Source organism: Schistocerca piceifrons, chromosome 9, assembly GCF_021461385.2.
Source record: "Schistocerca piceifrons isolate TAMUIC-IGC-003096 chromosome 9, iqSchPice1.1, whole genome shotgun sequence".
Classification (NCBI taxonomy): Eukaryota; Metazoa; Arthropoda; class Insecta; order Orthoptera; family Acrididae; genus Schistocerca; species Schistocerca piceifrons.
The window spans coordinates 129,880,028-129,892,356 of NC_060146.1; the positions used below are offsets into that span (position 1 = coordinate 129,880,028).

At 38.8% G+C, this 12,329-nt stretch overlaps 1 protein-coding gene across 7 annotated transcripts in view; it reads left to right on the forward strand.

The window, feature by feature from the left end:
• LOC124717040 overlaps positions 1 to 12,329 on the forward strand; it is an 859,980-nt gene that overhangs the window by 827,657 nt on the left and 19,994 nt on the right. For all 7 annotated transcript variants that reach the window (XM_047243697.1, XM_047243698.1, XM_047243700.1 and 4 more), the window contains 2 exons: positions 1,202 to 1,386; positions 4,254 to 4,448. In XM_047243697.1, the coding sequence (XP_047099653.1) occupies positions 1,202 to 1,386; positions 4,254 to 4,448 (380 nt within the window). The remainder of the gene's footprint in view (positions 1 to 1,201; positions 1,387 to 4,253; positions 4,449 to 12,329) is intronic.

The following is a 12,329-nucleotide window of genomic DNA, read 5'->3' on the forward strand; positions in this document are numbered from 1 at the left end:
CCACATACCACACACACAGTCACATACACCATTTTCCACAAATCGCTTGTGCTCCTGTAATTAATCAGCCTTTATGAGGTTGGGGAAATGAGGGAAATGATGCACTGCTGATGATGATATCACTCACCTGAAGTTCTTGTAAAATTATGCATCTATTTAAAGCAGAATAATAAATATACAATGTGGGCTGCACTATTCAGTCTGTAGCAGTTCATATTCCAATTTTATTTGTGGATGCATTGTGGAATAAATTATTAGTTTTCATTCTGGTATCCACAGCTCCAATATTTGGCCAGCATTGGCAGGATATATTGCAACAAGTGCCAACGTCCTGGATTAAATTTGAAACCTGTTTACAGTGTCTCGTAAAGTGAGGACCCGTGACACTGTTGATGACAATCCGTGTCTCACACAGGGTTGTTAATGTTGGCAGTCTCCTCCACACTATTTGAGAGAGCAGGGTGTGTGCCAGCACTGGGTATCATCTTCTCGCTACTCTCTCACTGTCAGAAAGAATACAAACATACAACAGTTGTCTACTCTAAACACATACTTAAAAAGCTAACATCTCTCAAAGGAGAGGTGCCAACGTGCATGAAGAAAGATCTTTCTAGATAGGAAACTGGACCTGCCACTTACGGTCTCCCAGTGTTTTTTGACTTTAGAGTACATAAAACACAATGTCCTTGCCAGTTGCTGAAATCTGTAATTTATATGCTGATTGTCAATGTCATACAATTACATGATATCAGAAACATCTTTGTCACATGCTAGAAAATCTACGTATGTAAGGTGTTGCCAAATATGGTCCTGTGCCTGATACTTGTCTGATGATAAAATAAAAAGGTACACTTTATTGGACAATTTATGCACATACGCTTGCGCATGTGTGTGTGTATAGGGGGGGGGGGGGGGGGGGGAGTGGAGGTGCGTGCATGCTAATTGTAATAAAGATTTCATCATGCAACCCTCCCCTCCTCCCCTAGTCCTCTTATTTATGGGTATGAATGTGTGAGTATATAGTAATAATTTATGTCGGTATACTGTACAGAAATGCCCTGCAGCAACTGATTCTGGTTATAATTATACAGCTGGATCTATTCCACATTCCTAAAGGTTCTCCTTCATCATGGGAGTTCCAGAACACAATGTATGAAAGAATTATAAAGCACATTATAAAATGTTTATTTATTATCAACAGGTGCATCGGTGTTTGGCCTGGACACAACTGACCTTACCTCTACAACAACAGGAGGTCTGGACTCTGTGCTGGACGGACACACCGAGAACAACTCCAGTGACGATGACCTCAGCACCACAATAGATGTGACCGATGCCCAGGCCATTCGTCGGCAGCTGGAGGGTCTCGAGAGCATGTACTCTGAGGTAAAATATCCCCAAAGTTTAATGGTCGCAAACCTACAAAAAATTTGACTTAACTGTTAAGTAAATTGACTGGTAACATTCCCCTTCCTCCTCACATAGATATGAGAAAGTTGCATCACACAGTAAACTTGACAGCTCACCCAATACAGGTCATAACAATAAGGGTTGCAGGCATTAGCAGCCATTGTACCATTAAATGGCATGCGGCACACACCAAGGCAAAGCCATTTCACAGTGTTCAGCCACCAATGACAAAATAATGTGGACAGGTGGCTATTAAAGAGGACACTGACAAAATAAATAAAAACTAGCATCAAACCCAGGTACTAATGAAGTTCAAGGCCCCTTGTGTGGTTGGGCAAATAAATGACTCACCAGCAACAGTGGCAGAAACATGTTTGGAATAGCTTTTCTGTGCACTTCCATGTAAAATGCTACTGGGATAACCTAATTGTTGTTATTATCGACAGGATAATCATTGTCACGCCAGTGCTACCCAAAGTTACAATTGCTGCTAGATTAAAGAATAAAAGAAATGTGATTGAACGAAGCACTCGTAAACTGAAGTACTGGCTATGGACTTCGTAAGGCATCCTGTCATAATGGTACCACATATTTTGTATACATAAAAAGAAAGAAGGAGTCAAGTCAGAACTATAAGGTGGATGAAGAAATACTAGACACCTGAATTCTACAATGAGTCACTATGTGCCCTCTCAGACATAGATGTTGATGGAATGAGAATTATAGCAAATGAAAACCACCACCATATATCAAAGTGGTACATTTTCAACAATTTTTGCACTTGAAAGCTTTCCTTGCTGTCATCGTACTGCAGTATGACAATGATGGCATATAAGCTGTTATCACACAGTTAATGTTAATAGGGGCATTGAACACTGGTAGCAGTATACAAAATATAGTTTTCTTATGAGAAGTGTCTCAATGAAGATACAAATTTGTAAGTTTGCTACCTATAAATATGATAAATACATTTATTTTATTGTTTGTGAAAATCTTTATATAAACAACATTCAAAACTTTTTTTACTGTCCTTTTGTTCAGTAATGAGCACATCAGTGGATGATTATCTGAAACAGTTCTACTTCACACAAAAATATGCATTTGCTGATATGTCATTCTTGTGCATAATTCTGACCAGAAACATAACAAAGGCTTTCACCTAGTCTTAACAATTACAATTCACTGTGTGCCAGGTGCTATTTCCACCTCTCAGCCCAGAAAAAACACACACCTTGCATACTGAACATCACAACCACACTCAACTCTCTCTCAACAACAAGAAGAAGAACCATCTTTGCCTCGTTTCATGCTTTTATATTATACCTGTTCAAATATATTTATACCAATACTGCAAACATTATTTCAATATGTTTATTGCATATAGTTTACACTAACACAGTTTTAGTCAATAACATAATGTAATGAACACTCATCTCCTCTTAACTCTTAGCAATTCATACAGTTTTTTTATGTATTATTACATTTTTATATAAATCTTGAAATTCTTAAATGAAAATGACTTTAGAATTATTGAAAATTATATAAAATCGAAAACACTTCTGTAAGCGGGTAGTACGAAATTTTAAATATTGTGTTCTGTAAACAAAAATTTACTACATCATAGGAATCAGTGAAACACAATTATTATCTGTGTAATGAGAATTTGGGAAAAACAGCTTGTGAAGTAATTTTGATAGGCAGTTTTAATCTGAAAGTAAATAGTAAAAAAAAGGGGTGGTGGTGGATAGTACTTATTTACTCTAGGAGTGACATCAGACAAGTAGAGATGCTCCACACTAATGTGCTTCAAATTATATTTGAACATAATCCAAAGTCTGTACTTTGGTCTCATTTTGTGATTTAAGGTAGTAGCAGTTCCTTTCTGGATACCACTAGACCTTTCTGGCAATACATGAAATCCAGAACAATTTGCAAGCACCCCTGAAGATAAAACTGTTAATAACAATATTTATTGGTCCCTTGACCATTTTGTACAGTAATATGTGTAACTGACAGAAAAGGAAGCACACAGAATGTAGACGACTTAAATGGAAACAAATTTCCATCCATCCCTCCCTCTTTTCTCTCATTCTGTTAATGTTGATCTTCACAAAGCTCACATCAATTGCCGTTTGGGTACCAGCTTGTCTCACACAGCTAAAATATAGAAGCAACAGCAGAAACATTCCTTATGTGAATGACACTGTAAAATATCATCATATGTGTTCCTGAACAAAGTGGCAGACTTGTGCTAATGTGCATAAGTTATGCATTCATCAGTGCTTTAAAACTTTTAGATATTAACATCTATTAAAACTCTTTCTTAAATGTATCAAATGTTTTTATGCTCTTCATTTCTGCAGTAATGCACTGAAGATTATTTTAAGTTTATACAGCATACTTTTTTGATATGGTGCCTTGCTATGTACTTGTCTAGTAAAATAATTCTTACTTCTGGGTTCATGACCATGGATTGGGATGTTTGGCACTGAAAATTCCCTATGTGATGTAAGGTATACATAACAGTTTTGGAAGAGTCATCATTTTAATTTGTTCCTGCATGATTCCCTACTGATACTGCCTTCAGTATTCTTATTGCTCATTTTTAAAATTTTGATAGCCTTTTTGCAAAACTTGCATTTCCTCAGAACATCACACCATACCCTAACAGGCTATACAAATATTACTGTCTCAATATTACCACCACTGTAAGCATTTTTAAGACAAATTTTCTGCTGCATAGCAGATTGTACAAGCCAGTTATTAATGAAGCACGACAGTGATCGGAATGCAGAAACTGAAAAGTGACAGCAGCGATACGAGAGACTTGTTGCCACTCCCAGGTGCTGAAGCTGCTCGGCGTGAAGAAGGGTGGCAGCCGGTACCCGCCCTCCGACCCGCCGCGGCTCTCTCAGCGGCGCAGGGTTTACGGCAGCCTCTCGTCGCTGCCCAGCTCTGCGAGTTCCAGGCCACCCGCCACACGGCCCCATGAACGTCGCAGGCACGATGACCACCGCAAGAAAGTCAGGGATCTCAAGGTACGTAACAGAAATATTTACAGGCAATAGCAAACTCTTAAGGTAAAAATGATAAACTAGGTAATTACGACCACCTGACTAACACAGATAAGTAGGGACTTCAGGAAGTATGTGACACATGTTGACTCACAAAATGGTTCAAATGGCTCTGAGCACTATGAGACTTAACTTCTGAGGTCATCAGTCCCCTAGAACTTAGAACTCCTTAAACCTAAGGATATCACACACATCCATGCCCGAGGCAGGATTCGAACCTGCGACCGTAGCGGCTGCACGGCTCCAGACTGTAGCGCCTAGAACCGCTTGGCCACCCCGGCCGGCGTGTTGACTCACACTAAGACAGTTACTCAACAAGGGTGGTATGTTGTCAGAAGAGAGTACGTGTTCCAGGTTTTCTGTAGACACTAGTTCTGCTGCAGTAAGGGTATAAGATAAATCATAGTGAGGGAGTGAAATGGTGTGACAACTGGAAATGTATTCCAGAGTTGGAGAATACGATTCTTCTGGGCAAAATGTCTAAATTGCACCCTGATTCACCTTGAAATTCTGATAGTATATGGATCAAATGCAGCTTCAAGTCCAGCCATAGTGAAATAGTGACAACAATTTGACTTAAGTCACACACAGTTGTGGGTGATGATGATCTGCAGTACAGCTTGGATCTTTTACCGTGCAGTTTCCATCTTCTCAGCAAGTTGGAAGAACATCTGGGAGCAAAGAGGTTTTCCAATGATGAGGATATTCCTGCAGAAGTTCTCAAATGGCTTTATGACCGAAGAGCAGATTTCTGTCATTGAGGAATCGAATGACTGGTAGAATGCTCAGACTGTTGTTTACATACAATATGGGACTATGTTGAAAAATAGTGTCATGTATTTGTGTCATTTTGAAGCATAGTGCAGCATTCAGTATAAGTTACTTGGCCTGCCATTATAACATGTAATCTATTTTTTGAAATCCCCTTGTAACTATCCTATCTTATTTGAAAATAATGATGTAGCCACCCATCATTTCTCTTTACCGTTTATCTAATTTAGAGGATCAGTTGCAGTCAATAATATAATTTTGTGCAAGTATAGAAGTTTATCACTAATTCATGTAGTAAATGAAATATGGATGTTCAGGTTAAGATTGATGATGGCAAGAAAGAAATGTGCTTGGAGATGATGAGGAATTTTGATTGCATTCACAATAAGACATGCAGAGTGATTTTAAAGAAACAAACAGGTTTACAGAAAGTATCATTTCTGCAAACTGTGTGAGTGGTGATAACACTCTAGAATGGCACGAAGGAGATAACCTGAGGATGCAGAACAGGAGTGGATATTTATGGAACAATGGAAAAATCAAAAATTGGGAAAGCTTCCTTGTAGCTTTGGTGTGGATAGAATAGGCATTTGACAGGAAAATGGTACAAAGGAAAAAAACACTTGGGTTGATGAGAGGCAAAATATTCTTTAAAAAAGACTAAAGAAATTACTGCAACACAGTGCCTAAGATGTCCCACAAATATGAATACTGACAAGAGTGGAGCTAAGAATTGGAAGAAGCTAATCAGTACGAGAAAAAGAGTTTGAACATAGAAACTCAGATAATGAACCTGCATTGTTCACAGATGCACTGCTTCAGCACTGTGGAATGACTTAAGTAGTATTGCTGGTAATTGAAAATCACACTTATTCTCTATATCTTGACTACTAATTTCATTTCTGTATAAAGGACAATTTAGGTAACATTGGAGAACTACTAAGTACCATCAATTCATACTGCTGACTAGAAACATTTAAACTTTAATAATGAAACACTGTTTTCACTAGAGAAAGTAATAATTGCATGTGGCACAATGACCGGGCACAAGTCTTTCAATTGGATGCCACTTCAGTGACTTGTGTGTCCCAATCTTTCTCAATTATCCAGAGAAGGAAAGGAGGCCTATAGTTTAACATGGAATCTGAACCACATGTCATTTCTGACAACACTCACATCATGGAGAGGTGAAGGCTAGACTAAAGGCAGGCTGAAAATTTCCGCAGTCTGACCAGGATGCAATCCCGTGACCTCTCAGTTTGCAAGCAGATGTTTCACCAATAGGCCCCCAGGGCCGATAACCAGAGAAAGTGAAATTGTTTCTTCGAGAAGTAGATATAAAATTGTACTACTTTTTAGTGTTCCTGAAAGATGTAGATGTCTCCTCGGCCATTGTTAAAGAGCAAAAGATTATCATGTCATACGATACAAAGAGAGGATGGAGACTGCATACAGCACCTACACTACTGTTATACAGTCTGACTGTACAATTTTGTAAATGATGCAATTTTCAAAAGTACAGGTAAATTTGTATGTTTGGTTAACCATCTACCATAGCCGAGGTTGTTAATGGGCGGTAGCCAGTTCGAATCCTGGAAGAAATTTTCACCATCAGTGTTTGTCTGCCAAGGGAAAAGGATGCAGCATGTCAAATTCCTGATCACCAGAATCTCAGACAATATTATGAAATGAATTCCAAATCTCACTATCGTTTCACAGAGTGAGGACATGTAATAGTGTGGATAGTGATCCATCCATCGGATGGGGACTTTGGAATTGGGGGCCCACTCAAGCTATTTGAGATGACAGTTCCAGGTTTCAGCCTCTCCCTCCTCTCAGTAGCTTGACACTAAACTCTACATGCACTGAACAGGTACATCTAAGACACAACTCTCGTACACTTCGTACAGGAGAGAAGTTTTTCAAACTATGTGGTTCAACAACCAATGAGGGGTTGTCAGTTGTCAGTCATTTGCGAAACAAGATTACTTTAATGTGTTTGGCTTGAATTAATTGTGTATAAAACTAATATAGAGGTTTTTGGAAATGAAAAATAAAGAAAATATCCAAGGTAAGAAAAACACAATACACATAAAATTATTTTAGCATTTGTGGATGATTGGCTGATTTCAAAAAATAGATTACATGTTATAATGGCAGGCCAAGTAACTTATACTGAATGCTGCACTATGCTTCAAAATGACACAAATACATGACACTATTTTTCAACATAGTCCCATATTGTATGTAAACAACAGTCTGAGCATTCTACCAGTCATTCGATTCCTCAATGACAGAAATCTGCTCTTTTAAAACAGTTACAGTTCATGCAAGAATATTAATTTGTTGCCACAGAATCTTGTTTCTGGTTGGAAACCTCACCAGGCCGTTCCACATTACATTTTACTAGATGGCAAAAGCTATTCAGTCCATGTGCTCACCTATTACATACCACATATCACTAGATACTTTGATCAGTACTGTCTAGCAACTCGCTCCTACCTTTTCACACATTTGTGTCTAATAGTATGTCAAAAATTATTTAAATAGACTTGTTTCATAAAGAAATTTGTGTGCATTTTTAAGTATTAATTAACCAGGACCTACTCTTTTGAAGTGGAATTTAGGCAATATTCATTATTAAGTACATAAGTAAACACTGAAATAGTTGAAAAATAACTAATTAAACCATAGGGAAAAAATCAAAACACAAATTACTGCCTGAATACCAGCAGCAATAATTTGAAAAAAATGTGTGAAGTAATTTTGATAGTTACTAAGTAACTTTTGCCCATGAATAAAAAAAAGCCCATTTACGTACTCTAGAACCGAGATCAGAGCAAGTGTGTAAGCTCAACTTCGCTACATTGCAAATATTGTAGAGTAGGGCAGTACTCACAATTCTGCTATTGGAAAAGCCATGGATTCCAACTGATTGCAAATTATTTTATTAACATGCTTGGGAATTCAAGAAATGTAAACTTCATTTAAAGCAGAAAGAAGAGAAAGTATGATAATTCAGTAGACAGCCATGCCAAAGGTGCATCTACAATGGAACGGTATGTGGAGAGAAGCTAGGCTATCCCTTGATTCCTGAAGAGGGGCAGCAGTCATTTCAGTTGTTGCTCATGTAACAGAGCAGATAATAAACCAACTTGCTTTGCAGGTACTGCAAAAAGCTGCAAGCAAGGGGAAATTAGCCATTATTTTTTCCTGAAGGCATGCAGTGCTACTATATGGCTCAATGGGTACAATGTTCTGGAGATAAAATATTCTCCCTTTTGAATCTCTACACAGGGACTACTCAAGAGGATGTAATCATCAGTACAAACAAAACTGTCATTCGGTTGGTCAGAGTATCGAATATTATATCCCTTAATTGGGTAAGTAGGTTAGAGAATTTACAAAGGGAAATGGATCATGTTAGATATTGTCTGAATTAATGAAGTCCAGTGGCAGGAAGAACAGGACTTCTGGTCTGGTCAGTGCAGGGTTATCAACACAAAATCAGATACAGATAATGCGTAGACCTAATAATGAATAAGGAAACAGGAATGTGGGTAAGCTACTATGAACAGTATAATGAACACATTATTCTAGCCAAGACAGAGATGAAGCCAACACCTGCAACAATAGTACAAATTTATATGCCATTTACCCACCTAGACGATGAAGCGACTGAAAGAATGTATGATGAGAAAAAGGAAGAGAAGGAAAAATAGCATGAGAATATGGACTGGGGAAAAAGAATGAAAGAAGAAGTCACCTGGTAGCATTTTGCAAAAAGCACAATTTAATCATTGCTAACACCTGGTTTAAGAATCATTCAAAAGATTGTACAGGGTGTTTCAGAATGGTGTTGTAAAAATTTGGGGACAGGTTCCTTACACCTAAGCAAGGAAAAAAATTCCAGTAAACGTGGGCTCTAAAATGCAAACCTTAAGAGCCATGAGCATTTGTTCATCTTTGTTACAGTGAAACACATCTCTTTTACTGAACATCAACTCTTAGCTCTGAAGGTATGCATCTTAAAGCCCATGTTTACCATACTTTTATTTCTTGTTTTGGTCCATACTACCTCTTTCCAAAGTATGGAAAGCAAAGAGCTTCCAGCAGAAGAGATGCGGTTCACCAGGTTGATTGTATGATGGGAAGACAAACATTTTGAAATCTGATTTTATACTGTAAGAAATTTCCAGAGGCAAATGTGAACTCTTGAGAATAATTTATTGGTTATGAACTGCAGATTAAAACAAACAAAAATGCAAAATGGTAGGAAATCAAGGAAATGAACATGGATAAATTCACAGATCCAGAGACTGTTGAGAATTTTGGAGGTAGGACTAGGCAATGGTAGACTGAATCAAGGGAAAGGAATACAAAAGAAGATAAATGAGCAGCTTTGTGAGATAGAATAGGAAAGGCAGCAGAGAATTACGCAATAAAAACTCATGGCCTTGTAGAAATTCATGAATAATGTAGGAAATATTGAATTTAAGTGATGAAATGACAGAAAGTAAAAATGCAACAAAGGGATAGAGAAACAATTAAAATTGCTCAAAAGAGGAAAAGCTGCTGGACCTGATGGGATACCAGTGCGATTTTACACAGAGTATGCGAAGGAACTTGCCCCCCTTCTTGCAGCGGTGTACCGTAGGTCTCTAGAAGAGCATAGCGTTCCAAAGGATTGGAAAAGGGCACAGGTCATCCCCATTTTCAAGAAGGGATGTTGAACAGATGTGCAGAACTATAGACCTATATCTCTAACATCGATCAGTTGTAGAATTTTGGAACACGTATTATGTTCGAGTATAATGACTTTTCTGGAGACTAGAAATCTACTCTGTAGGAATCAGCATGGGTTTCGAAAAAGACGATCGTGTGAAACCCAGCTCGTGCTATTCGTCCACGAGACTCAGAGGGCCATAGACACGGACTTCCAGGTAGATGCCATGTTTCTTGACTTCCGCAAGGTGTTTGATACAGTTCCCCACAGTCATTTAATGAACAACGTAAGAGCAGACCAATTGTGTGATTGGATTGAAGAGTTCCTAGATAACAGATTGCAGCATGTCATTGTCAATGGAGAGAAGTCTTCCGAAGTAAGAGTGATTTCAGTTGTGCTGCAGGGGATTGTTGTAGGACCGTTGCTGTTCACAATATACATAAATGACCTTGTGGATGACATCGGAAGTTCACTGAGGCTTTTTGTGGATGATGCTGTGGTATATTGAGAGGTTGTAACAATGGAAAATTGTACTGAAACGCAGGAGGATCTGCAGCGAATTGACGCAGGGTGCAGGGAATGGCAATTGAATCTCAATGTAGACAAGTGTAATGTGCGGCGAATACATAGAAAGAAAGATCCCTTATCATTTAGCTACAGTATAGCAGGTCAGCAAGTGGAAGCGGTTAATTCCATAAATTATCTGGGAGTAGGCATTAGGAGTGATTTAAAATGGAATGATCATATAAAGTTGATCGTTGGTAAAGCAAATGCCAGACGGAGATTCATTGTAAGAATCCTAAAGAAATGCAATCCGAATCAAAGGAAGTAGGTTCCAGTATGCTTGTTCACCTACTGCTTCATTACTGCTCAGCAGTGTGGGATCCGTACCAGATAGGGTTGATAGAAGAGATAGAGAAGAGCCCAAGGAGAACAGTGCGCTTCATTACAGGATCATTTAGTAATCACAAAAGCGTTACGGAGATGATAGATAAACTCCAGTGGAAGACTCTGCAGGAGAGATGCTCAGTAGCTCGGTACGGACTTTTGTTGAAGTTTCGAGAACATACCTTCATCGAGGAGTCAAGCATTATATAGCTCCCTCCTACGTATATCTCGTGAAGAGACCATGAGGATAAAATCACAGAGATTAGAGCCCACACAGAGGCATACCGACAATCCTTCTTTCCACGAACAATACGAGACTGGAATAGGAGGGAGAACCAATAGTGATACTCAATGTACCCTCCGCCGCACACCATCAGGTGGCTTGTGGAGTATGGATGTAGATGTAGATGTAGATGTAAATGTAGATAATGCAGCCAAGATGAATAAGAAGTCTAAAAAATGAGACTGACAGATATTGCAAAATGGCTACACAGAAATAGCTGGAGTGCAAATGCCAGGCTGTAAAAGCATGCATAACAAGGGTAGCGATGCTGCCTTTAGGAAACTTACAGAACTTTGGAGAAATGAGAAGCAGCTGTATGAATATCAAGAGCTCAGATGGCAAGCCAGTACTATGAAAAGAAGGGAAAGCTGAAAGGTGCAAGGAAAATATAATGGTTCTACATAAGGTAAACAAGTGTGAGGGCAATATTAGAGAGAGGAAAGAGGTAGTAGATGAAGATGAAATGGGAGACACGACACTGTGAGAAGGCTGTGACAGAGCAGTGGAAGACCTATGTAGAAATACTGCCTCTGTAACAGACAACATATCCTTACAGTTATTGAGATCCTTAGGAGAGCCAACAATGACAGAATTATTTCACCTGGTGTGCATGATACACAAGGCAGGCAAAATACCCTTGGATTTAAGGAAATGTAATAATTCCAACCCCACAGATGGCAGATGCTGACAGGAGTGAATATTACCACACTATCAATTTAATAACTCATACTCACAAAATACTGACCTCGGGAGTGTTGGTTTCAGGAAATATGCAGGAATACGTGGAGCAATATTGACACTATGATTTGTCTGAGAAGATATGTTGAAGAAAGTCAAACCTACGTGTATAACATTTGTAGATTTAGAGAAAGCTTTTGACAATGTTGATTGGACATCACTCTTTGAAATTTTGGAGGTGACAGGGACAAAGTGCCAGGAACAAAAAGGTCATTTACAGATTGTGCAGAAACCAGACTGCAGTTATAAGAAACAAAGGACATGAAAGTGAAACAGTGGTTAGGAAGGGAGTGAGAAAGGGCAATGGCCTATCCCCAATATTATTCAATTTGTACATTGTGCGAGCTGTAAAGGAAACCAAGGCAAAATCTGGAGCCGCATGGGATTAGCCGAGCGGTCTAAGGTGCTGCAGTCATGGACTGTGCGGCTGGTCCCAGCG